Source organism: Argiope bruennichi, chromosome 2 (assembly GCF_947563725.1).
Source record: "Argiope bruennichi chromosome 2, qqArgBrue1.1, whole genome shotgun sequence".
Lineage (NCBI taxonomy): Eukaryota > Metazoa > Arthropoda > Arachnida > Araneae > Araneidae > Argiope > Argiope bruennichi.
Window position 1 is genome coordinate 133,860,412 of NC_079152.1, and position 27,767 is coordinate 133,888,178.

At 27.5% G+C, this 27,767-nt stretch overlaps 1 protein-coding gene across 2 annotated transcripts in view; it reads left to right on the forward strand.

Annotated features, from left to right (window-relative positions):
* The first annotated feature begins 834 nt into the window (after positions 1–834).
* Positions 835–27,767, forward strand: part of LOC129955575 (protein sidekick-like) — a 48,078-nt gene continuing 21,145 nt past the window's right edge. The window contains exons 1-12 of one of the 2 annotated variants that reach the window (XM_056068235.1): positions 835–1,250; positions 2,825–3,219; positions 10,962–11,234; positions 12,929–13,216; positions 14,206–14,311; positions 14,664–14,869; positions 15,526–15,804; positions 17,129–17,248; positions 17,579–17,734; positions 18,029–18,310; positions 23,554–23,706; positions 26,810–26,995. In XM_056068235.1, coding sequence (XP_055924210.1) covers positions 2,874–3,219; positions 10,962–11,234; positions 12,929–13,216; positions 14,206–14,311; positions 14,664–14,869; positions 15,526–15,804; positions 17,129–17,248; positions 17,579–17,734; positions 18,029–18,310; positions 23,554–23,706; positions 26,810–26,995 — 2,395 coding nt within the window. In that variant the 5' untranslated portion in view covers positions 835–1,250; positions 2,825–2,873. The remainder of the gene's footprint in view (positions 1,251–2,824; positions 3,220–10,961; positions 11,235–12,928; positions 13,217–14,205; positions 14,312–14,663; positions 14,870–15,525; positions 15,805–17,128; positions 17,249–17,578; positions 17,735–18,028; positions 18,311–23,553; positions 23,707–26,809; positions 26,996–27,767) is intronic. The other variant, XM_056068236.1, reaches the window with a different exon arrangement.

The window sequence follows — 27,767 nt, forward strand, 5'->3', positions numbered from 1 at the left end:
GTACAAAAATGGCTTTAATTATCACAATTTGATCTAAAAGTACTTCCTTGAGAGAATTACGAGCAAAATAAAAATAATTCGTAAGAGATATAATTGAAATCAAATTCCATCCAAGTTCCTACCGATACAACTGGTCGCCGAAGAGGCTAGTATTACAGTAAAATATCACCACCATTTGCTTAAAAAAATTTATACCAATATTCAAATATTATAAGTTTTTTTTACAAAAGTTTGTTATTAGAAAAAAAATAATATCGATTTTTTGCAATGAAATAATTTCAAAATTTTTTTTGAAGAAATTTATATGATAATAATTTAAAATATTACAAATATATTCCAGAAAAGTTTACTTGTTAAAAAATAGGGTAGATTTTTTTGAGTTTTTTTATATGAAAAATTATAAAAAAGTAAAATTTTTCCTTTAAGTTATTTATAGAAACGATTTTTTTGCATTAATATTGTTGATCTGTTTCTTCTTGTGTTTCATAAAGAGTAAATATTTTTTATTCATAAGCATTGACCTTGTAATATTTATTAATCAATTCTTCTTTATTAATTATTAATGACCCTCCCTCTACTTACATAAGAAAGTAGAGTGATGCTTTTCTTCGTATTATTTGTATGAAATTCGATACTTAACATCTGTTTTCGTTTAGCAATGCTAATGTTAGACACAACGATCTTTCATTACATTCATTGCTTAGTAGAAAAATGAAGCGTTCTTCGCCAAATGTCGCCAAAAGTAATTGCCAACGTGCAGAAAAGACTTTTGACGTTACCCAATTTTAAAACATAATTCCTTATTATATCATTGCTTGTGATTTATTTTTCGTTGAGTGAAATCAAAACTAAAATATTATTTCAACTTGTCTTCCTTTATCTAATGCAATTGACACTCATTTTGGGAATCATTCCAGCGCTTTCTCCTCCTCCATTCCCTTTCCCCTCCTAGCGAATGGGACAAGTTTTCACTCGGTTCTGTAGTTCTCTCACCCTATGAGAGAGAAGCGGCGTTTGTCTGATTCTAGTTTTGTGCTTTGTTTATGTTTTTTGTGTGTTAAGTTTATGGAAATGACTTTCAGTGAAATAATTTTCATGTAGTGAACTTAAAAGTCTTTAAAAGTAATCTATTCTTTCTGGAATAATGCTATATGTGTTGTGAACTTGAACTGGATATTTTTTGTTGTGACAAGGGGCTGCTGACATCTGTGCCAAACAGGTGAGGTACCTTGCCCCTAGATATACAACAGGTAAAGTAAAACATGGCGTCTTGCTGTGATTAGAGATTTTTTTCCCCTCTCTTTCTTGTAGCATTTCTTTTGATTGATTAGCTCATATGAAATTAAACCTCAGAATCGTTAGAAATTATTTCTGTCTTATATATATTTGCATATATTTTGATTAAACAAGTATGTATCCAATGGTTAGTGTTTCAGGCAATGTGCTATTATTTAATCGCGATTAATACTCATTTTTCGTACATGGATTATAATTATAAATAAATTGATAATTAATAAATAGTCAATTTCTGTTTTTTAAATCGACATTTTCTCTTGTTTTCGGCGAAAGTTTTTATTATTAAATATATATTAAATATTAGTATCTCATGGTTAGCATAAAATAACATACCCAAAATATTACATTGAAGTTCATAGAACTCGATGAAAACTCTAAAATTTGTATTTCTCGCAATTCTACTTTAAATAAATTTTATTTTACCGGTGTCTTATTGAATATTTACCATTTTCATAATTACTAATGCAATTTAAAGCAAAGTAATATATGTAAATTGTGATATCCAGGTTTAACAAAATGTTTAAAGTGTGAAATGCATTGTTTATATAGAAAAATTTTTCGTTTGCATGTATTTTTTTTTTTTTTTTTTCAAATCTGTTTAAATATTGTGTTGCATTTTATATTTCTGGTTATCTTATATAAATAGTAAAATGTAATCTTGCTTATAAAGGCAATTTTTCATTATTTGAAAAATTGCCTTTATAAGCAAGATTACATTCAAATATTTTACATTATTTGATTATATTCAAATATTTTACATTATTTGATTATATTCAAATATTTTACATTATTTGATTATATTCAAATATTTTACATTATTTGATTATATTCAAATATTTTATTGCATTTTATATTTCTGGTTATCTTATATAAATAGTAAAATGTAATCTTGCTTATAAAGGCAATTTTTCATTATTTGAAAAATTGCCTTTATAAGCAAGATTACATTCAAATATTTTACATTATTTGATTATATTCAAATATTTTACATTATTTGATTATATTCAAATATTTTACATTATTTGATTATATTCAAATATTTTATTGCATTTTATATTTCTGGTTATCTTATATAAAAAGTAAAATGTAACGTTGCTTATAAAGGCAAGTTTACAATGGAAAGTATGCACAGACTGTGTGCATAGACACAACAACAACAACAATGGAAAGTTAATATATTATTTTTTACTATTCAAATTTAGTATTTTGCACTTTAACAAGCTAATTTTTTTTTTTAAAATTAGATTTTTGTTTGAATGTAATTTTAGAAAAGTTTAAATAACAATCGCAAGGCACATTTCTTTATTACATTTATTTTATACTATCTTTCTTAAAAGTAATGTATAGTATCTTTCATATAATAAATAACTATATGTTTTTGATTTATTCTGTACATTTTGCATGTCATGCAAACTTGGCTACCGAGTAGAATATGTAAATATTATGCATTTTTTAAGTGATTGAATTTCATGAAGTTTTGAATATTTTCTCTTGAAAATTAATTCTCCCTCTTTATTTTTTGTTTCAGGTTAAAATTATAATAAAATGGATTATGTGTTAAACCTCTAAAAACTGAAATGAATGAAGTTAAGCTAAAGGAAACTTTTACATGTGTGTTGTGGAACATCAGTCAAAAAGAATGGTTTAAGCCAAATGATCGACGATGGTTAAGGATTTTTCTTGCAGTACTTGCTTCACTTCATCATGTAATTTTTACTGTTTCTCTTAATCCCTTTTCGACATTAAAAGTTCCTCAAAAGCAAAACTGTGATAAAACTCAGTGTTTCATCAGCCATATTTATAAAGCCATGAGCAGTGTGTATCCGTCCATGTTCTTAACAAGGAATATTATGTCTTTTAAAGCATTGTACGTTTTTGGATTCATCTCTTCATTAATTTTATCATCATCAGTTGTAACTGCTGGTAAGTTTATTTTTAATCCTTTTTTAAAGATTACTAAATATTTCTTCAAAATTAATTTTGGGTATGTAATTTTTTTGTAAAGCATTTTTATTTTTTACCATAGTAGAAATTGATTGTAAATTAGTGATATCAAGAAACAAGCATTGGGGGAAAAAAAAAAAAAAAAGATTGTTTTTTAAAATGTGAAATGCAGTTTTCAGAAATAGTTTCTTAACAATGCAGCAATAAAATCTTTTTTTATAACTGAGCATTAATCTAAAATATTTAATAAGGTAAAATATTAAATTTGTTTTAAATGTATGAAATGTAAATCTCAATAAAAAAACAAACACATGAAGTGTTATTTAATTATAAAAAAAATCATCAACCTTTGCTAAATTTATTTTAAATATAAAAAAGAAAAAAAAATTTTTTTTTGGTTCTTATTTCATGAAATTTTTATAAGGTTACCTGAAGTGATTTTCTGAATATAATCTTAAGTTGGTTTTAGTCTAGCTTTAGTTGTTTGGTTGTAATTTAGACTTCAGGGACTGGAAAGTCTTGTTATTAAGATTTGTTTGTATGGGAAAGGGAATTTCGTATGTTTTCCATATATATATTTTGGAAATATGGAGTAGAAGATATCAGTTCAGATGTCCTGGTCATTTTACGATGAATTCAACTTGTGAGATTTTTCTCAATGTAAGTGTAGTTTTAAAATGGCCTTTTAATCTAAAATAGAAAACCTGCAATTTCAAAAAAAATCCCCAAAAATATATATCTAACCTTAAATAGTTTGAATGCTTTATTCTTGAATTAATGCATATGTTTCTGACATCCTTAGTACTTTAAATTCTTATGACTTTCCTTAGTACTTTACTGCCTAATACTGTACTTTAAATGATGGATTATTAAAATCAAACAGCCTTTAATAAACCAGTCATCAAAGGCATCTTTGGTGTATCATTATTTTTCTACCCCTTCTTTATGTTTTACTTTAAAAAGTAACAATACAGCACTGATGTTTTATATCTATGAATAACTTTAGTGCTAGCTACCAACAACCTATCAATAACTATGCCACTATATTTCTGTGCTGGTTTGTATTATTAAGGTGTGCAATATATACGTAGTTGTAAATCCTTTTCAAATTATTCTTTAATTATAGATGTTATTGTATTTAGCACTTATTTGTTTTTATTATTAACACTCTTCATTTTTTTCATATTACAATAGCTATTAATATAATTTATTTCCAGTTATATATATATATTTAATGACAGTTTTACAAATAAATTTTCTATACATATAAAGAAATTCCTTTTTTTTCACTGATAGAATAATTATGCTTTGTTTCTCTTAAAAATCATTGTTTGATTTATAGTGATCTTTTTCAGTAATAATTTTTTTTTTCATCTTTAAACTTATGCAATAATAACTATTATCCCAAAAGATTGAAAATAAAAATTAGATTTATACTATTAGAAAGATTTATTTTATCTTACTAAAGTCAGCATAGAAGTGATATTAAAAAAAAAAAAAAATGTTTTAGTCCCTCCCCCCAAAAAGTTGAATGAATAATTTTACTCTCAAAGTAGTTGGTTTTGCTTAGATTTTCTGTTGTATTTACTTGAAAAGAAAATTAAAAAAAAAAGTTGAATTTTTAAAAATTATTACATCAAAGAAATGTCTGTTTCATGATACACAGAATATAAAAGATATTAACCCGCGAGCGCGTGCGTCGGGCCTCAGAGGCCCGAGCGCTTGAAAAAGATTCTGCAGAAAATCGGTTTTTCAGCGTAGAAACTCAAGTTCCCCAGTAGCTGCGTCCAAGGTCATTTGCCACCTGACCCCAGTCATTCTAGGAATTTCACCCCTCTCGTTTCTTGGAAAATGGAACACCTGCTGTCAGAAACAGCTGCGCGGGCCTCGAAAGCCCGATGCGAGCGTTCGCATAGCTATTTTTGTAAGCAGTGGAGACAGTCGCAATAATGTCTCGATACTTGAGTTATAAAGAGGAATGCGAAAGATTACAAAAATTATTAGCGGAAGTTTCAACAGATGAAGAATCTCTTAATGAGGAAGATGAAGAAATTGTTGATGAAGAATTAATTAGTGATCATCAATCGAATTCAGAAGAGGAGCTAGATTCAGACAGTGAAGTGTACGTTTGTGAATCCACCGATGATTACGTTGGGAAAGACGGTAAAACGATATGGCATAAAAAGGAGCCAAGGAAAAATGTGAGAACTCCTGCTCACAATATCATTTCAAAACTGCCTCGCCAATAAATTCTTGGACATTTCTGATTGATGAAAGTATGATATCAATTATTGTCGAGTGCACAAATACTTTTATTCGATCAATTGCATGCAAATTTGAAAGAGAAAGAGACGCTCATCCTACAAAAATTTCTGAAATAAAGGCATTTATAGGACTTCTCTATTTTGGTGGACTGCACAAATCTTCTCATGTAAATGTAAAGGACCTCTGGGCTACTGATGGGACAGGAATTGACATATTCCACCGTACTATGTCATATAAACGTTTTTTATTTCTGATGAGGTGTGTCAGATTTGATGATATAAGAGATCGTTCTTCTAGAAGAGAAATGGATAAACTTGCTCCCATCAGAAATATTTTTGAAATGTTCGTCGCAAATTGTCAAAAAGTTCAAACTCTTGGAGAATATGTGACAATCGACGAAAAATTAGAACCGTTCAGAGGAAGGTGTTCATTTCGACAGTACATGCCAAATAAACCAGCCAAGTATGGAATAAAAATTTTTGCCTTGGTAGATGCAAGAACATTTTATACATGGAACCTAGAGATTTATGCAGAAACTCAACCAGCAGGACCATATAACGTTGAAAATGACCCAGACAAAATTGTAAAGAGATTACTAGAACCTATTTTCAATTCAGGACGCAACCTAACTGTTGACAATTGGTACACTAGCTATGATTTAGCAAAAGACCTCTTGAAGAAAAAAATTACACTTGTGGGAACAGTCCAAAAAAATAAAAGGGAGCTTCCAAAGGAATTCATTTCTGGAAAAAAACGAGAACAATATTCAACATTATTTGGATTCCAAAAAAATTTGACACTGGTTTCTTACGTACCGAAAAAAAACAAATGTGTTGTTCTTTTATCCTCAATGCATAATGGTGGTACAATTGACGCTTCTACAGGAGAAGCAAAGAAACCAGAGATTATAACATTTTATAACCTTACAAAGGGCGCAGTTGATGTAGTGGATGAAATGTCAGCTACATATTCTACTGCGAGGATAAGTAAAAGATGGCCTATGGTCATATTTTTCAGTATGCTGAATATTGCTACTGTAAATTCTCGTATCATATTACTGTCATCAAATACGCCACCCGTTCAGTATAAGAAAAGAAGTTTATTCATAAAAAATCTTTCTTTAGAATTATTGAAGGACCACCTTCAAGAAAGAAGTATGCAGGCTACTCTTCCCCGTCAATTGCGTGACCAATTGAATTGTAACCGCAGTGAAAATTGTGATACTCCCCCGCAAAAAAAGCAAAAAATTTCTAGAAAAAGATGCCATGTATGTCCCAGTACAAAGGACAGAAAATCCCAAATGTGTTGTTCCGCATGTAAAAAAAATGTATGCGGGGAACATAGCAGCGTTGTTTGCTGCAAATGTCTCTAAAATGTAAGTTTTATTTTAATTTACTAATGTAGAAATAATTTTTATTAATAAATACTAGTAATAATTTATGTCTCATGTATGTTTTGTAATTTTCAGTTTTAAAGAGAAAAGAACCTTTAAACATTTTTAAATATTTTGTACTTAAACTAGTTGTAATTGTGTAAATTGAAAGTGGCATTTATCTGAAAAACATTATTTTATATTTTCAGTAGTATGCTTTTGTGAAACTTAGATTTTCGGTAACGTAAATGTAATTTTATTTGCGTTTTTCTTACGAAAAACGTTTCCGGGCCTGCGAAGCCCGATGCGCGTCTTCGAGTCACAACAGAAGCGCGCGTCTTCGCGGGTTAAAATCAATGTAAATTCTTAGAAGAAAATAAAAACATTTTTATCATTTAAATCCTAGAGTAAAAAATACATGGAGCCTTATTTATAGGTATGAGTAATAATATTTAAAATTGGTCATTATCCATTGTTTAATATTAAAGTATGTATATATTCAATTATAGATATTTCACATAAAATAGCAATGGTTTGGCATATTTGTGGGTCTTTCTTTGTTTGAGATTTTTTTTTTTTTGTTCCATTTCAAATATGTTTTACATTAGTAGTTCAACTTCTGAGCAATACAGTATTGTATTTTTTGTTAAATAATTAAAAATAAAGTAAAAGCCATTCTTTGCAAAAATAAGAATTATTGTTTTCAAAATATTTAAAAAAATATTCTTTCATTGCCTTCTAAAGATTCTTATAATTTTATGTTAGGTATAGTGGAATAATACATAAAAACTTATTGTGCTATTTTATGTTAAAATGTTTATAAATATATTCATAAAAATTTATGAATAATGTATAAAACTTTATAAATTTATGTATAATAATAATTTTATATATTTTAATTATTTGTAACAGTCAGTTTAGTTAGTGTTTTGATAATATTTTAAGCATATTTTTCATTTAGTGATTGAATAAAATTCCATTAAGTTTGTTGCTTATTATCAATCTAATCAAATTTAGCTGATCCATGCTAGTACTTCAATATTTTCATGTCTTTTTAAAGTTTGTTGAGATAAAGTTGATGACACTCTTTTATTCAATTAGTCTTGTTTCATGTTTTTTTGAAATTTTGTGATCGTTTTTCACTTTTCTGGATGTATTAGAGTTTTGAAATTTAATACAGTTATGAGTTTCTGATGATATTGCTTTCTTTTAATATTTTTCAATCAATTTTAACAAAATTTTGATTTTTTGTGAGTGTTATCTTTTACTGAATTAAAAAAAATCAATTTAATTTTCCTTATATTTATGATATTGAATTATGAAACATATTGAACATTAAAAAGTAGAAAGTAATTGAAACAAAAAATATTTCTATTTGTTTTCATTAGTGTTCCTTGAAATTTTTTACAAAACTATGGAAATTAAAAAAATTTTTTTTTTAAAGCTTGAAATGCTGAAAATAATATTATGGAGAAATTAAATCTTATTGAATATGATGAGAAAATTCTTAAATATTCATGTTCATTCATGAATAAGAGTGAAATTCCAATTTGTATGGAGTGTTTCTATCGATATTTTGTGCTGTCATGATTTGTTTTGACATCCATATTTTTGATTTTAAAAATCATCTTTGACTTCTTAGTATACTAATAAAAATGTTTAAATTTTTTAATAATGTAGTCCGAAGAGAATGTATGCAGTTTCCTGAAGTAGACTGGAAAATATAAGTTATATATTTAGAGTATCATGTACGAAATTCAAATTTCTTGGATTAATTTTTTTTTGCATTTCATTTATAAAAGGATAAACTATTTGAATATTGATATCTTACTGTTTTTAAAATTCAAATTACTTAATTCTGTATAAAAAATGTATTTATATTTTAATAAAAATATATTTTTAGAAATATTTTGTAAAAAGTTTAGTATATAGCATTATTACATTAAGTAATTTATTGTAAAAACAAGTGATGATATTATATCTTCCAAAAATATAAAAAATAATAATTTAATTTAAACATTTGTTATATTTATTTAATTTTGATTTTTATATTTATATTTTTGCAACTATTATTTAATTTAATTGCATTCTTATATCATTGCATTTATATATGAACATTTCTTTAATTATTTACTTTAATGTAACAATTTATTATGTGAACTATATGTAAATTTTAATTAACATATAGTTCACACAATAAATTGCATGTTAAGTTGTAATAATTCAATAGCTTGCAAAGCAGCATTTCATACATGTGTTTTAAATTCATTAGTAACCTTAGTATTTATAATTATTGAAAGCTTTCTAAAAATTGTAATCAAAATAACTACAACATTAGAAAATTAAAAGAAAATAGTATTTTTATTAGTATTTCAAACAAAAAATGGATTTTATAAAATGCATTAATATATTTTAATGGAAATTTAAATATTAATGAATGTTGTCTTGTTTAGTCATTATTTAATTACTTGATTAATTATTTTTTAAATACCAAATAAAAATTACTTTAAAATGTAAAGAGGAGAAAAATTCTTGATTCAACCCTATTTTTATTATTATTAAATCGAATTTCTCATTCCTTTCTTTTTTTTTAAATCATGTATACGTTTAATTTCAGATTAGTCATACAGAAATAGTATTAATTAAATTGTATTGTAGAGTATTTATTTATGTTGCAGTGCAGTTTGATTGCAGTTATTTAAACAAAAGCTTTGTTGGTTATTTGCCTTATTTTTTTCATTTTAATAAATAGAGAAAACAGGATTTTTTAAAAAAATATTATATTATTCTTATTTATGCAACAATAGAAACCTTTGAGTTAATTAAGGAAACACAGTTTTTTTTCTTCTTTGATTTAACTGTTTTTTTATACATATTTGAATAATTTCAAGCTTTTGTTTTGAAATTTTTTTTGTGTGTGTTAGTTTATGATTTGCGAGAAATATGAACACATTATTGAAAACTATTGATAAACTCAGTGTGAAGTATTTTTTTCATAATTCTCCAAAAATGTCTTTATTTGTATTAGTTATCTTTTAATTAGCTCATTAGTAATTTTGTAACAGAATATATATTTAGGAGAATTTTTATTTAATGCAAAATATTATGGAATAAAAATATTAAAAATTAGCATTTTAGCTGTATCTAAGAGAATGATCTATCCTGGTTGAAAAATTATTATAAAATATAAATTTCTAAAATAATCTTTATATATTTTCATCCATTATTGCATACTATTCTTATCTTTATTACTGGTTATCGTCTGTGACCAACTGGTCCACTGAGATTATTACTTATATTTAATTTAAATTGTATAGACATAACTTCACAATTCTATGAATTTATCAGGTACTAAAATTGTGATAATTTAATTGTTTTTCATATGCTTTGTTTATTGTATACATAAAACCTTTCTAAAAAAGATCAATCCCATGACATCAAAGCACCATTAAAAAGTAAATGTCTGGTCATCTGTGTTCTAAATTTCTTGGTATTGTGCCTACAATTTTTTTTTATCTGTCTTGTAAACTATATAGGTATTAAGTAAAATTCTATATTTTTAGCTTTCAACAATGGAAGAAAGCCACTGGATCAGCTAGTTGATGTGACAATGAAAATTGCTTGAATTTCAGCAAAACCACGTAATCTATTATTAAAAATTATGAAAAAATATTTTTAAAAAGATTGCGAAAACTATAAAAATTCACATGCTTATTCAATTGGTATAATATAGAGGGAGAATTCCAAAATTCAGCTTAATTATTAATTGAATGAAATTTTAATTTAAAGTAATAGTTTCAAGATATATATTTCCACCTTCCAAGGTGTACATTTGCCAAATCTGCTAGCTGAAGGTCTAGCAATCTGGTCTTTAGAGTACCAATATGCCTACATATGCACATTCATCTTTATTATTAGTATGGTTAGGTATATGCACTACTTTTTTCTTGAAGTTTTTATTTTTAGGTACATTATTTTTTTAAAATTTTTTTTACCATCATGCTTGTATTAGTAAAATTTTTTCACTTTAGCATGGTTTCAATCTTTTGAAATTCATAATATCCATTGTTTTATTCTTTTACAGATCAACATTCAGCACCTCATTTTGTTGTTCAGCCTTCTTTTGCTGGTAGTGTCGTCACAGAGAGGCAGTCAAAAATCCTGCAGTGTCAGGCAATAGGATTTCCTCCTCCAGAATTTCTTTGGTATAGAAATGATCAACCATTGGGCAACTTTTCTAAGGATCCTCTTTTACGCATTTCGCATATTTCAAAGGAAAATAGTGGCAATTATTGGTGTTTGGCACGCAATGCTGCTGGAACAGTGTTTAGTGAGAAAACATCTCTTACTGTTGCTTGTAAGTTACTTCTATTCATTATGTAGGCATTTTTTTAAGTATGCAATTTATTAAATAACTAGCCGCCTTTGGCTACCAGCTGGTTCGCCAATCTTAATGTTAATTTAAATTTTAATAATTAAATGTTTTATGCAATTCCAACTTTAATAGATTCTTCATCAAAATATATTAAAAATTCAAATTTTGATAGTCATATAATTCACTCATAATATTATAAAGGCTTTAAATTAAAGTGGAAAGAATTAATCTGCAATTAATATAATAATATGTTTTACTGAAACAAAGCATTTTTTTATAATATGATTACTGATAACAGAGTCACTGAGCGTTTAAACTTTATGGGCACTAAAGAATATCTTTCTTAATTTATGTAATATCTCAAGAATTTGTCAACAAAATTTTCTCAGATTCATCATGAAACGATCGATTCATTAACAATGTTTCATTTTAAATGCATCAAACACTAAGAAAATAAAATGAATCGTTTAAAATAATCGGTCGAAAACAGGTTTAAAAAAACTAAAAAAACGATGTACTTAAAACTATAAGCATATACAAAAAATATATAACTAACATAAATACAATTTACTTACAAAAGCATGCAACTAACCTAAAAATAATTTAAATCATCCTGTTGATAATGGTTGTCATGACAACAATCAGAACACAATGCGCAAGCGTGAATTTTCTTCGCCAGTTACGGTAATTGCAAATGCGTGAATTTTTCTACGCCAGTTGGGGTAACACTATGCAGATTAGAAACTTTAAATTTCCTTTATTCTGTGTTATTTTAATTCAAAAGTACGTCAGAATGAATCTGAAAGATCGATTTATTAACAATGTTTAATTTTAAAGGCATAAAACATGAAGAAAATAAACAGAATGGTTTGAAATAATCCGCCGATAAATGTTAACCCTAGCCTCATTACTGTTGGGAAAAGAAATTGAAGCGGTACTCATTTGGCGATTTGAAGATTTTTTTGGCGGCAACACACACACACACACACACACACACACACACACACACACACACACACACACACACACACACACACACACACACACACACACACACACACACACACACACACACACACACACACACACACACACACACACACACACACACACACACACACACACACACACACACACACACACACACACACACACACACACACACACACACACACACACACACACACACACACACCTTTATTATTTCAATATTGCATTCCTTCTATTAAAAGACTCTTGATTAAGAAGTGTGTAATATTTTGTTTCTTGTAACACACACACATACATTTAACCAATTTTTTTTTGTTTCTCAAGTTTTTTTTTTCCCTTTGAATTTTAAATGCATTTTAAAATTATATTCAGATTTTTTCATATAATGAGAGATAGATTTTTAACAATAGATCACATTTTATTATTTATAAACTGTTGTAAACAAGAAATATATTTAGATTATTATAGTTTATTGTGTATACTTAGATTTGATAGGTTTAAATGTCTAAAATTATGCTAAAAATAAAAGATCTTGTGGTTGAGGATTCTTCCCTAACATAATAGTAACATGTTTTTTCTTTGGTGATCATTAATTGATAGAGAAAGATTCAATTTGTTATGTTTTTAAAAGGCAAATAAGATTATTCTATTTAGAATTATGATTTTTTTTTTTTTTTCCATTTCAGATATGGATAGCAATGTGTCTGCTGAAAATATTACTATGACAATAAAAGATGGTGATGCTGCTATTTTAAAACCCCCAGCAGTTGAAAGCATTCCACCAGTATCAATATCTTGGCAGAAGCTTGGATTTGGCCATTTGCATGGTGGTCTTAACCATGCAGTGAGTTTGAATAATGAATTAATTTTGTTAGCAGTCAATTCTGAAGATGAAGGGAATTATCGAGCATCTGTGACAAATCCTCAGGCTGGTGAAGAAGCATTGGGTGGATTAATACAGCTTAAAGTTACAGGTATATTCACATTTGCTGCTTGAAATATCATCCTATCTTTCCTACTGATAACATGTTTATAAACAAATTATTAATTTGTAAAGGTGAGAAAATGCAGATGTCATATTTAATGCCAATATTTTATATTAATTAATTTTATAATTTTGTACATAAATAGTATGATTCCCTTCTGATAGTTGTAAGATTTATTTTGGTAATTATTTTCTTTAGTGGTAGTTTCTTTCTTCCTTTTTTGACAAATGAAGAAAGCGGATTTGTAACAGCAAATTAATCTTGAAAGATAATTTTATTTATATACCAGAAAAATATGATTGGAAGTAGTACTTAAGTAAATTGAAATAAAGTTAGCAAGGAAGAGAATGAGCTATATAATTTTAAAAACTGAAAAATACTTAAGTTGGTAACATCTTTAAGAATACCTTTTGCTTACTTTCTTAAATAAGAAATTAATTACAAAGGTTGGTTCAAACCTTATTCAAGCATGGACTAGCTGAATTAATGAAATATTTGATCAGAATCATGAAACATTGTACGAATAGTTTCTTTTATTCATTTCTTTTCTCTAAGAACTGGATTCTAAAGCAAGTGTGCAATAAAGTCATTTAAATTAAGATATTTTTTAATTGATCTTTTTATAACATAATTGTGATGAGAAAATGACAGGAGGAAAATTAATGGAATTTGTTAAAGGTAAAAATAAATTGAAGCATTGCATACAATATTAATTTTATGTACAGTGCTTCATTTTTTTGATAGATTATTATTTCCTTTAAAACAGTATTTTACTTTTTTTAAAAATAAGCTTAGTTAGAAACTGCTTATGACTTATTCAAGTAGCTCTCTTTTATGCCATTAAAAAAATTATGATAACTTATGCTATCAATTATTTCATCTTTGCTTTTTTTTTATTGCAGATTTTTTTTTACTGTGATTATTTATTTTCTTTGTCCAATAGTAATCTTTATTGTTTTGTTTTTGTATTTTTGAAGGTGAAAGACGGGAATTTGTACCTGCTACTATAATTCTTCCACCAAGAGATTCTATTTTTAAACAAGGGGCATATCCTGCTATTTTAGAATGTATTGTTAATGCAAGGTATTGTGAAAGATTTTTTTTTCTGTGCTTATACCTCTTTGTTAAATGTTTAAACAAATTGAATGTAATTGATAATATAATTTTATATTTTATTTATTTTATTCTTCTCCTGTATTTTTTATATGTTGTGATTTGATATTCTCTTTATGATAATTATCTATTATACTATTTCATATGATGTGTTTGGATTTAAAATTTCTTTTAGAATTAAGTTTTTATGTATATGTAGAAACATAGAACTGCCATGTTGCTTTTTTGAAATCTTTTTATAAATAACCTGAGCAGCTTATAAAAATTATGCTAATAAAATAATAATTTCTTTTCATTTATTATTTTTGAATGATACTTTTAGGCCTATTGAATCTATTCAAATTATCTGGAAGAAAGATGGTCAGGAAGTGGCAAGAAGTGGACTGTCTCATTTGCTCTCTTTTTGGAATCGTACTATTACTCTTTTAAATGTTGGTACCATGCATGCTGGAATTTATGAGTGCATTGTTTCTATGAAAGAGGATGAATTAACTGAAGTGAAGGCATCTGCTAATGTTTCTGTTATTGGTAAGGTCTAGTACTTATTTTCTAACATATATTGTTTATTATTAAACTATATATTACTTATTATTAAATGTTTATTTCTAGAAATGATAATATATTACATTCTAATGATATACATTTTGTGGCTAACTGGAAATAGAAATGATTAGTGTGTTACAGGAATGATGCAGAATTTATTTATTTTGTTAGCAATATAATAGTGAAAAAAGCTGATGATAGTAGTAACGATGTGTTATTAATTAGTTAATATGAAAAAAGAAATTTTTCAGATTATATGCGAGATGCCAGTCACTTTCATGAGTTTAATTCTTATATTTTGATTTCAAAGTTTTTTCTCAGTCTAAATCTATCATAATAAGTCTAAAAATTATAAAAATGGAAGTAATCATAATGTAGTAAAATATCTGAAAAATGACGAGAAATATTTTTTTATTAGGAAAGGTACACGTTTTATTTTGTTCAAAATTTAGGTTAGTACCCCATTTACATGAATAATCAATTTAATATTAAGCTAAAATCACTGTTTTCCTTTTAAAGTATTTGGTAAAAAAGAAGAAGAAACAAAAGTAATTTTAATCAGTTATATAAAAATTATTACTGTTTATTAATTTTTTAAATATTTTATTGGAAAGATAGAAATTTGAATTGTCTTTTTCTAGTTGATCCTATGATTACCGTTCAGCCACAAAGAGAAACAGTTTCTGAGATTGGTAAAACAGTTCAGATGCCTTGTTCTTCTGTTGGAAATCCTCCACCACAGATAAGTTGGTATAGGAATGCAGAACCTATTGATCCAAAACTTGGGGAGCGCTTTGAAATTTTCCCCAATGGATCATTAAAAATTTCAGCATTGTCTGGAGCTGATATGGGTATCTATCAGTGTGTTGCTACAAATATTGGGGGAGAAGCATCTGCTAGCACTTGGTTACATGTTAAAGGTAAATAAAGTGATTATTTATGTCTATAATTCCTTTATGCAACATACATATATTTGAAGTTTGCAGACTATAAGTAGAGTAACACAATTTTAAATTAACCCTCTGGTTCCTTTGCAGTGGTTCATACAGTTCTTCAACTAAATTATTTTCAATTAAATAATTTTTACTATACAAAATTTTAGGTTTTCTGCTACTTATTTATTTTCTCATATATATGAAATATACTGATATAAAGTATTATAATTATCAAAGAATTTGATCTCTAAATTTGGACAAATTTCCAGGTTTTAAACTTTCCCAACATTTTTAACATCATATCTGTCTATCTGTGGACATAACTCAAAATGGCTTTGAGCTACATGAATGAGATTTGGTATATGGAATTCACACAAAATTTCTGTCAAATTTTGAATGAATTCCATTTTGAAGAAGTCTGTCCAACTGTTTGAGTACAAGTGAACTTAATAACTACAAAATGTAAAGAATTGATGTGATAAAATTTGGTGCAGGAATTTAGTATCTTTATAAAATTTTGAACCAAAAAAATTTCAAAGTGGTTGATTATCTATTAATCTATATTTTCTCATTCTTGTAAATGCAACAACTAAAAAGGGCAAAGATGTAATAAAATTTGATATATGATCTTATGGCTACAAGTGTAGCTCAGTGTCAAATTTTGATTTTCTGGTACTTGTGTATCAATTTCACGTCAGAAATTAGCTGAAAAACACACACCAAAATTTGCACAATAAGATGTTATACCTGAAATTTACATGTTATTTTGACAATTCCTTTTTAACATGCACTTATCTTTCTGAAAAAGATTCCCAATCCTGGTATGTAACCATTTTTATCTGAGTTGTTTTAAATGTATTGAAAGAAAATTTATTGGTTACTTATTTTTTAAAAACTGACCTGTCAAAATTTTAGAGATTTGAAATAGTTTTGATCATAACACAACTATGCTGATAGATATTGAAACTTTCGAGAATTTAGGTGACTTGTTTTTGTGTTTAAGAATTATCTGTGATTACTAAGTTTCATGTTGTTTTAAATTGTAAAAAAAAAAAAAAAAAAAAAAAGACTCTGTGACATTTAAGTATAACAAAGATGTGAGATAGTACTAAACTTAATGCCTGTTATAACCTTGCTTTTATTTAATAAGCAAATGTGTTTTCTCTTAGATTTGTATGCTAATCTGATATGCTTACAAAATTTAATGCATTCAACTATTTTTTAAAAGTTACACATGGATATTTTTTTTTTATTTTACTAAGCTTTACAATCAATCATTCAGAAAAATCAATTTAAGTTATTTTTTCAGTGTCATCTCCTGATTTTATAAAACGACCAGTTAATGTTACTGTTTTGGATGGAAAAGATGCACAAATTTTTTGTGAAGTCTCAGGAGCTCCTACACCCAATGTTACTTGGATTTATAATGGTAAATATTTTTTATGCATTTTAATCATATAAAATTATTTCGTAATAGTGAATAAATTTCATACATAACAAAATTATCAACATCAGAAACATAAATGAATTGTAACATTTTTATATGATATGAATTAGGATAGGAAACTATATATGGTTTTCAGTTTTTCAAAAACAGTTTCTGATAAGAATTCTAGTTTTGCATTTTTTCATTTAAATTTGAACAGTGGATTTTTATAAGACCATATTTACTTCCTAAAGTTGTTATGGAATTTTTTGCCATTTACTTGAAATAATATTATTGATATCTGTTATAGCATAGTTATAATTACATTTGCAGATTCTATGGACATCCACACCTCTGGTCGATTGCTGGTTTTAGAAAGTGGTAGCTTATTAATAGCATCTGCTGAATATAGTGATGTTGGAAAATATACTTGTATAAGAGAAAACAGTGCAGGCTCTATAAAAGGATCTGCCTATTTAACTGTTTTAGGTATCTTATTGAACTTTTTTTTTTTGTCCATACCATTTATAAAAAGTATTTTATACAGCTTAAATACTATAAAGTGATGGTACATTAAATGAATTGTATTTATCTATCTTTTCGTACTAATGTATATCTTGATTGGAAAATATAATGCTGAAGTCATATGTTAAGTCCTTGTATTTTTACTTTGAAAATATTTTTTTAAAAAAATTTTTTAGTTACTCTATTTGTCACATAGCAAATTAAAATTATAAAGTGCTGCCATGATTGAAAAAAAAATATTTTGACTTCTTTTACCAGTTCGCACACAGATTACACAACCTCCTATGGATACAAAAGTTATTTTGAGTTCTACTGCAGAACTGCAGTGTAAGGTATCACATGATGAAGCAGTTCCATATACAGTGCATTGGTTTTTCCATAATAAAGAAATTCATCCTGTACCTGGTGGGAGAATACAAATTCTTCCAGATGGCAGTTTGCGTATTGGACAAGCAAGAAATACTGATGTAGGAATGTATACTTGTAAAGTGTTTTCAGAAGGTGGGAATGAAACTCGTAGTGCCCGTTTAGATGTTATTGGTTAGTATTTTTTTTAATTATTATTTAGTAGATTTTTAGTATTTATGATATTTTTTAAGGAGTTGATCATTTCTTTGGAATTTTACAGTTTGAAAATAACCAAGAATTATTTCTTACAGATTGAATACTTTTTCTTGGTTACAGAAATTATTGCACAAAACCTCTTATAAAGTTTTATGCAATAATATTTCTATAAGAATATTTCTTTTTCTAAATTAGAAATTTCAAAATGAATTTGTTATAAAATTATTATGAATATTTGTAGTATTTGATATCACCTTTAATCACAGAACATAAGTATGATCTTCTCATTTCATGTTATCTAAAATTTGTTAGCTGTCTAAGATTCGTTACATCTGCTATCCTACCACTTACATATTAATATCATAAATTGATATAGCAAATATCTTTTACAATGGCCAAATTTATGCTACTATATACATTTGGCACTTTATTTCACATCTGCATCATTTTTTAAAAAGTTAAGTTTTGATTTACTAACATGCTACTTTGAACCATGTATTTAAGTATGAAAAACTTTATAAACTGGGCTATGCAATGATAAGGAAAATTCTTTTTTAACTTCAATGATTATGTAATTTTGTTTTTAAACAGAGGTTAGCAATACAGGGTGAACAAAAGAGGTTAAACTTTTTGTTCACCCTGTATTGCTTATTAAATGTAAAGCATTTGAAAATTTTCGTTTTGATTATATACAGTACTGTGCAAATTAATTGGGACAAACACAAAAATTTTCACAAATGTTGTTTAATTAGTATAGGTTAACTTACATGCACGGTATAGCAATCTAATACAAAATAGGTCCTCCTCTAGCTTGAATGAGATCCTGTACACGGTTAGGCATGGATTCCACTAAATTAGAACATAAATTTTTGATCTCGTCATCACGAAACCAAACTTCGCATTCTCAATCATTGTTTTCTTTGTTGAGCAGTCCATTTTACTCAGATGTCTCTTTACAATGCTCTACAAATTTTCGATGGGATTTACATCAGAATTATCAGGCCAATCCAAAACCATTATTTTCTGTTTTTGAAAAAAATTTGTTATTAGCTTAGAAGGATGGCATGGGGCAAGATCTTGTTGAAAGATACCAACACTACTAGCGAACCTTTGCATCATAGGCACAATTTTACTTTCTATTATAGAAATGTATTGTTTAGAGTTCTTCATCCCTTCAACTAGTACTAAGCTGCCAGGTCTTTCAGAAGTAAAATAACCGTAAAACATCTGTTTCTAAGGGTGCTTAACTGCTTGAATAAGATGTTGTTCCCTGATGGGTTCTCCACCACTTCGCCTGACAAATCTTGTCGAAACCCTTGCACAAGAAAATGCATTTTGTCGCTGAATACAACCTTCTTCCAATCTTTTGCAGTCCAGGATTGATATTTCCTATCCCAACCCAAATGTTTTTTCTTCATTGCATCAGGGGTGTTTGTGCTCCGGGGAAACCCCGGAATTCCGGGGATTTTGAACTTCGATACCCGGAAATTCCGGGGATCGTCATTCAAAAGGAAGTAGGAATAATAATGAATTATTTATTTTTATCTGGGTAATTTTGTTTGCTTTGAAAGCAGAAAACGCAAGGTCAGTGTGTGTGGTGAAAACTTTTCCTTTCTTTCTCCAAAGGCAGTGATAATGCGTGAAAAGGGGGAAAAAACTTCTTTTTTGTTCTTTCCTTATTGCGAGTTATGACTCATTCCCCCGGTTCTCGGACATTCTCTTCTGGATTCTTTTCGGCAAGTAGGCGCGGCAGAAAAAAAAAGGGAGAGACTTCGTTCGACCAGATGTGCGATCACGTGACTCTGGGTTCAAAGGTCTTATCTCTCCTGGCGTGGCGCCAATAAGTAGAGAAGGGGGATTTTTCGCCGTATTAGCTATTTGTCATTGATCGCTTCGCAACTTTTTTTTCTCCGCTGTGTAAAATTTTCGTTTCATTTATTGATGCACGTGTAAATTTTTCGTTTCGCTTATTGAAATATTTTTTTATTTATGTACGCAAGAGAATTTCACTTTGAAATTTCAGCATATGAAACAGAAATTACCCCTTAAAAATTCATGTCTAATTAGTTTTACAGCATTAGATCCAGAGCTAAGAGGTAAAGCCAGTACAATATAAGCTTTTGAAAAATTATCATTTTTTATGTCGCATATTTTTAGTGATAGTGAAAAGACAAAAGTAGAAGCTGAAATAAGGTTATACCAGAGTGATATTGATATCTCCAAAGAAATGCTCTGCACATCTGATGAAAGTGGAAATCAAGTCAAGTGTACAATTGATAAATATTGGTCTAAAGTTTTTAATTTAAAAGATGATTTCACAAATGATTATAAGTATCCTACATTGACTAAATTGGTCAAAGCCTGCCTTAGCTGCTTCCATGGCCCATTAGTGGAAAGTGCATTCAACTTAATGGATACACTTGTCACTGACTATAGAACCTCTCTTAAAATTGATTCCCTAGATGCAGTGCAGACTATTAAATATGATTTAATGGCTTCTAAAGAAACCTCATGTGAAAAATATGGCTCAAAGAATCCAATGACTGATCCAATTCACAAAGATCTCTTACTGAATATGAACAGAAGTTGGAAAACATATCAAGAGGACTTAAAAACATGTATTTCAGATGAGTCACCTATAAAAGTCTCTGAAAAACCTTCTACATTAGCAGAAAAGCAAACTGCTTCTACCTCTGCATGTGCTGTTCTCGAGGAAATTTCTTCAACTGTAAATGAGGAAAATAAAAGTCAACCTTCCTGCAATTATGAAGTTCGCCACAAAAGAAAGACAAGCCCACAAACATCAGAAAATTAAAAAAAGCAGCAGAAATTAGATAATTTTTTTAAAAATAATTAATTCATCTAATTTAAAATATTTGCATAAAATGTAGTAGTTTATATGTTTGAAAATTTATGGTTATTAATTTTGCAAAAAAAGTAATTCATTAAACTTTTATAATTAGGTCATTCAATACTTCATAATTGTAATTTTTCATTCCCCCCTCCCCCTTCTCGAAACTCCAAAATGCCGGTAGTAAGTCCGTAAAAGTTTCAGGGGATTTTTTGGGGTCCCACAAACACCCCTGTTGCATGTATTAATAACTGTTTTTCTATTGGTTTTCTTACAAATCTCCCAGCATCGCTAAGCCTTCATCGAACTGTCGATGAATCCACGCTCACACCAGTAGCTAATAATTCTCTCTGAAGATCTCTACTTGTTTTGTAAGGATGCATTGTACTATTTCGTACAAGAAATTTGTCTGTTCAAAGTGTGGTCTTACGTTTGCGTTCACATTTTCTCTTTCATTTTGGAGACACTGCCCCAAAATTCTTTTGCTGATTAAAAATCCTAGAAACACTGGATTTTCCAACTCCAATTACTGCAGCAATATCCCTCACAGCCATAGAAGTATGCTGACCAAGGGTAACAATTCTAGTCCTTTTCTGGGAGTGATATCCATTTTTTTTAATACACGTCAGAAGGAGACAATTCACACAAGCGACCACTTTTTACAGTAACTGAAGAGAAAAAATTTCGACATGTCATGATCACGTGGTCAAACCGGTTTAGACTAGTCAAGGGCAGTTGCACGTTCTAAGGAAATGCAGTTGAAAACAGATCGAGGCAGAAAGTCCCCGAGAACGGAACAATTTTCTTAAAAAATCTGTTTGTCCCAATTAATTTGCACAGTACTGTAATTTTCTATTCCTGTTCAAGATTTATTTTTGATACTTAAAAAGAGAGTGTCAGTTCTTAATAACAGTTTTTTAATTGATAAAGTGTTATTAAAAAAACAGTGCCTTTAATTGTGTGATAAAATTAATCAGAAATGTCATTCTTCTCCAGATCTGCTTTTTTGTATTTCTCATCTTTTTCCTTTTAAGTTTTTTTTCAAAAAAAAAAAAAAAAAAAAAAAAAATACAATTTATCACATAGTATGTTTTTTCTTCTCTGGAGAGGAAAATGAAGCTTTTTCTTCCTTGCTGTATATCTTCTCATGCCCTATCTGACAAATCTGTCAAGTGGCAGAGAAATATTCATCAGAAGAAACAAGGTCACAAGCTTCAAAAAGCTTCTTCTACATCTGAATCTTATGCATAAAATGAAGCTGCTTGTAGAAACAATGCGACTGATGCTCAAAAGTAAACTATGAAACATCATTTGAATCATGCCATTGAAAGTTCTTTGTCTATAATGTGTCTGAGATATGCCACAAAGATCCAATTGATCATTATAGAAATGTTTGCTAAAGTATACTTTGAAGTATATTTATAATACAGTAAAAGTTTTCCTTTCAAATTTGTGTTCCTATAAACATACATTTAAATTTGTCCTTACAGTATACTTCTTAAAGTGTCTTTGGGAAAATCTTGCACAGTTAATTTCTTACTATTATAAATATTTTGAATTGAATATGAAAGTCATTTGAATTATAGTTTTGATATTTTTTTTCTTAGATTGACTATTTAATTTATACTTTTTGCATTTTTTTTGTACATTGTTTTATGTTGTTTTTCTAGATTTCCTCATTTTCTGCCTTCTGGTCAGTCATATCCCTGATTAAAACATATTTCTTTTTTTATGCCATTGTTATTATATTAATTTTTGATTGAGTAGAGACTAAAAATTTAATTTTTTTATACAGAATATCATTTTAAATTAATCTTTTTTGGATAAATAATGTTAATATTGATTAATATGCATAGAATTAAAGTATTTATTATAAAATCATATTTATTATGAGATGGCTAGATTAATTATATGTCTCTTTGCTTTCCTTGTTCATTTGATCTTTCATTAGAATATTTATTATCATCATAATAATAATTCAGATATTCAGTATATTGAAATAATAAATATGGCATAACAAATAGTCTCATGCATGAAGTATCTTTAAATAGTAATAATAATAAATTAATAAATAACATGGATTTTATGTTTTCAAACTGCACATTATTTGAATTAAATAATTTTATTAATTCCACACTGTTGAAGGTTTATTCACCATCACATTATTCATTTGCATATGTAAGCATTGCATTGCTGTATGAGAATTTTTTTTTAATGTTTAAAATAATGCTTATCTTTCTCTCCCCCCCCCTGCTCTTTTCTTAATATTTCATTTATTTGTGAAATTCTTAAGAGTATGCCTGTAATTTAAGTTTCAAGATGTATATGTTTTGCAGTGCTTATTTTCTAAAAATATTTTAATTTTTAGAACTTCCTCATCCACCTAATAATGTGAAAGCTGTACTTTTAAGCTCTTATCCTAAGAGTGTGAATATCAGCTGGTCAAAGTCATTTGATGGCAACAGTCCTATTACAAATTATATTGTTCAAATGAGAATTGTGCCTGAAACCGGTAATTGGGGTGAGTAATCCATTATTTTCTGAATTTTTTTAATTAAGTACAGTATTTTGATGTTGCATATTTCTAGCAAGTATGATTTATAATTTATATGACTGAATTTATACTTATATAATTGAAAAAGTACAAAAAAAAAAAAAAAAAAAAAAGTCTCACCTCTTTTTTTAAGGTTAAAATCTTGTAGTTTAGCAAATCAGTTAACAGAGTTTTTATTCATCATGTAAACTAAAATAGAAAGAAATGTTTCTGCCATTTGACTGTACTATTAATTATATTATTATCTTAGCCATTACTTATATTTTCTTATATGTTTCTGATGTAGCAAATGTAGGATAACTTTGAATTCAGTTCAGGATTATTTAAGTGACTGATGTAAAGAGAGAATTTTGTTTCTGCATGAAAATAATAAAAATAATAAAAACATTTGTAAGGATGTGTAGTTTTCTATATTTTTTAGGTAATTGATAAAAGTTTTGAGGGCATGTTAAATTCCTTGGAAAAAAGTTATATAATACTGAATGATTAATAATATTTGTTATACAAAAAACTGTCAAAATGAGGAAAATAGAGGAGTTTTTAATTTTTTCATCCTAGTAATTTATAATCTTAAGATGATTACTTTAAAATCTTGGGCGAATGTAGCAGATTAAAGAATGACGTAGTTAATGTTTTTATACCACTTAATGCTGCTGTTAGACCCCTCCTACAAGCAGTGACTAATTTTGTTTACATTTTCAATTTTGGAAACAAAAAGGAAAGTGGCAGAGTAGATTCTCCCCCCCTCCCCCCATTTACATTTAAACACATGTCTTGTGCAAGAAAAACTGATTTAAATGGAAATGTGACACAGTACAGAAAATTTTATATTGTTGTAAAATTCCTAAGTGGGAAGAAAAAAAGACTACAAAAGTTTTTTTTTTTAATTTTTATTTATTATTATTATTATCCTAGGACAAAGAATGCATGAAATACAAGAATAACTTTTAAGAAAATGAAATATTGTCGTTTGGGTGATGATAAAAATTAACCAGTTTATATTATACATATAATTGAATTATATAGCAATAAATATTGAATTGATACACAAATTTTAAATTAGGCAAATAATAAATCTTTTTTTCTCTCTCTATGTATTCAGTTATCACAAACATGTTATGCACATTAAATATTTTAAAATTATATTATACAGCATAGTTGCAATTTCCATACTCTATTTTGAATATTTCCTTCAATTCATAATTTTTCAGACACTCTTTTATGCCAATTAATAGATTAAATAACGAGTTTGTAATATTTTAAAGTCTTCTTTCTTTGATTTTTTAGGCAAAGAGAAGCAGGAATTTGTTTTTAATTCATGTGTTTACAATATATATTTGCTATAATATAGTTCTGACAGTAAAGTTAGACTTAAAAGCTCATAATTGAGCTCAAAGTTCTGTGAAAAAATAAATAATAACTTGTATAAACTGTGATAAGTTCATACAGGTTCAGTAGTGTATATTTCCTTAAAAATTTGAAAAGACTTATTTTGTTTGCAATTAATTGTTCAATCTTAAAGAATTTTATCTGCAATACATTCATTATAAAGCTCACTTTCATTCTCATCAAATCAAAAAGAGTCCGTTTCATCAAAAAGTCTTGATTTCAAAATGTTTTTTTAGAAATTCCACTTAATTTCCAACTGTTTTGCAAATTTTTTAAAAAAATTAGAAACATTCAAATATCTATTAAAACAATGCTTACCTTAATAAACCATTGTTAAATTTATGGAAAAAAAAATTGAAGAAAATGGAATTGAATTTTATTAAATGCTGTACATATAGTATATTACTCATTTTTGTGTTCAAATGAAACAATGAAATGTTAAGCAATATAAATGTGTGCATTCTGAAATTGATGAATGAACATAAATGTGGGATAAACAATTAGCTAACTAAAGTGGATTTTGTTTAAAATTTGTTTCAGCATGTCTGTTTTAAAGTATTTTAATGGTAGGAAAAATATTTGAGAAAAGCAATTTATACAGGTTTTTGGTTTTCCTTTTATTGTATTTTATGTTTTGCATTTTGTCTTTTTCATGTTTTTTTAAAAATTTCAATTTATTCTGAGGTATTTTAGTTGTATTTTTCGGCTTACAATTTCTCTTTCGGCTTTCTATTTTCATAATCTACTTTTCAAGCCCCTTTTTTTTTTTTTTTAATTTTATTCAAATATGGAAAAAAAAAAAATCAGCAAATATTTCAAAAGCAATGATATTCAAGAAATTTTTATGGTATAAACATGATAAAGAATAAATAGAAAATGTTTAATCAAATCCGGGTGCTCTGAATAGATTGTTATAATGATTACGACCAAGTTAGATAAATCATTAAATCTTATGTTTGGAGATATTGAAACAAATATGTACGGATTGTTTTTTTCTCTGGAATATATCAAGATTAAGTAGTGAATTCATAATAACTTTGGACAGAAGGAGGGTGGGAAAATGCTATATAAAGTAAACAACATTCATTTTGAAAAATGTTTTATTATGGGAATAAAAAAAAAAAAAAAGAAACAAATATATATATGTGTTAAAAATAGAACTATGCTTAAGTACTTCAATTACTTTCAGAATATAGTAAGGTTTTTTCAGAATTAAATTATTGGTCATAATATGTTTTACAATTTTTACAGTATTGTCAAGTTAAACAATTTCAGAGTAATGTTATTCAAAAGTAATCTGTATGTCATGGCATTCATTTTATAATTATATGAATTCTTTAGATTAACAGCACAAATTTAGAACAAATTTTAACAAATTTAACTAAAAATACTCTGTTAAAGCAGGCAATGATAATTTTGCATTATCTTGAATGTTTTTGGATAACAAATGATGCAATTTCTTTTTTTTAAAAAGTAGAATCTATTAATATTTTTAACATTTTCGTTTAGTAAAATATGCAATCTTTTGATTATAGTTGTTGCAAATTATATAGAATATGTATTGGAATAAAATGTCTGAAAATATATTTTGTAATTATAAGATGCAAGTTTTTTTTAGGTAACTTCTGTTCATTTATAATTGTTCTTTTTTTTCTTATTTTTATTTTGTTTGATTTGTCAGATGACGAGATGGAATATTTACTTCCATGGACTACAGCCCAAGCTAACATATCTGCTGATCAGCGTTATGCAATCTTAACTAACCTGAAACCAGCTTCCAGCTATGAATTTAGGGTGAGTGCTGTTAATGGCGTTGGAGAAGGAAATCCTAGAGCAGCTTCAGAAGTGATACATTTACCACCAGAGCGTATGTATTTTGCTTTTTGTGTTGTTGTGGGAAAATAAATCTTACATTAAAATATGAAATAATTATATTTAGATATGTTAAAATTGAAGGTAGCACTATGTTTAAAATATTATATTTTGAATCACTTTTTGTATCCATTTCTAATTAAATTGTTTATCCTTACTCTGAAAATACATACTTTGATTAATTTGATCAAAAGGCATTAGAATAGGTTTAAAAAATATAACTGTACATTGAAATTTCAGTTATATGAAATTCTTAAGTCATGCACAGTTATTGAAACAGATTAATATTTAATATCAATAAACGTTTTGATAAGAATTCTATCAGATCTATAGTATTTTTTTCCACATGCTAACTTATTTCAAAGTTTTAATTGGTACTAAACCATTTGTTATATTTAGCCAAGCCCTTAAGTCCAGGACTACGTTTATGATGACAAGGGAAAGATTTTATTTAGTAAATTAATTTTGCAGTTTAAGTATCATCGAGATTATAAGTCTGATTTTAATGCTAGAATGAGGGCGGTTGCTTTCCTGGCAAACTTTTAAGAGGAACTGGTCTACATTAATATTTTCCTAGGAAAGAAGTTAAGAAATTTTCCAGCACTCCCCAGTTACAGTAGCACATTGCCAGAGCTCGTAATTTCCTGACTGAAATTCCTATATTTTGATTGGAATTTTTTTTTCTTTGCAGTCTAAATATATCATAATAAGTCTAAAAATTACAAAAATAGAATAATCATAATGTAATAAAATTTTAGAAAAATCCC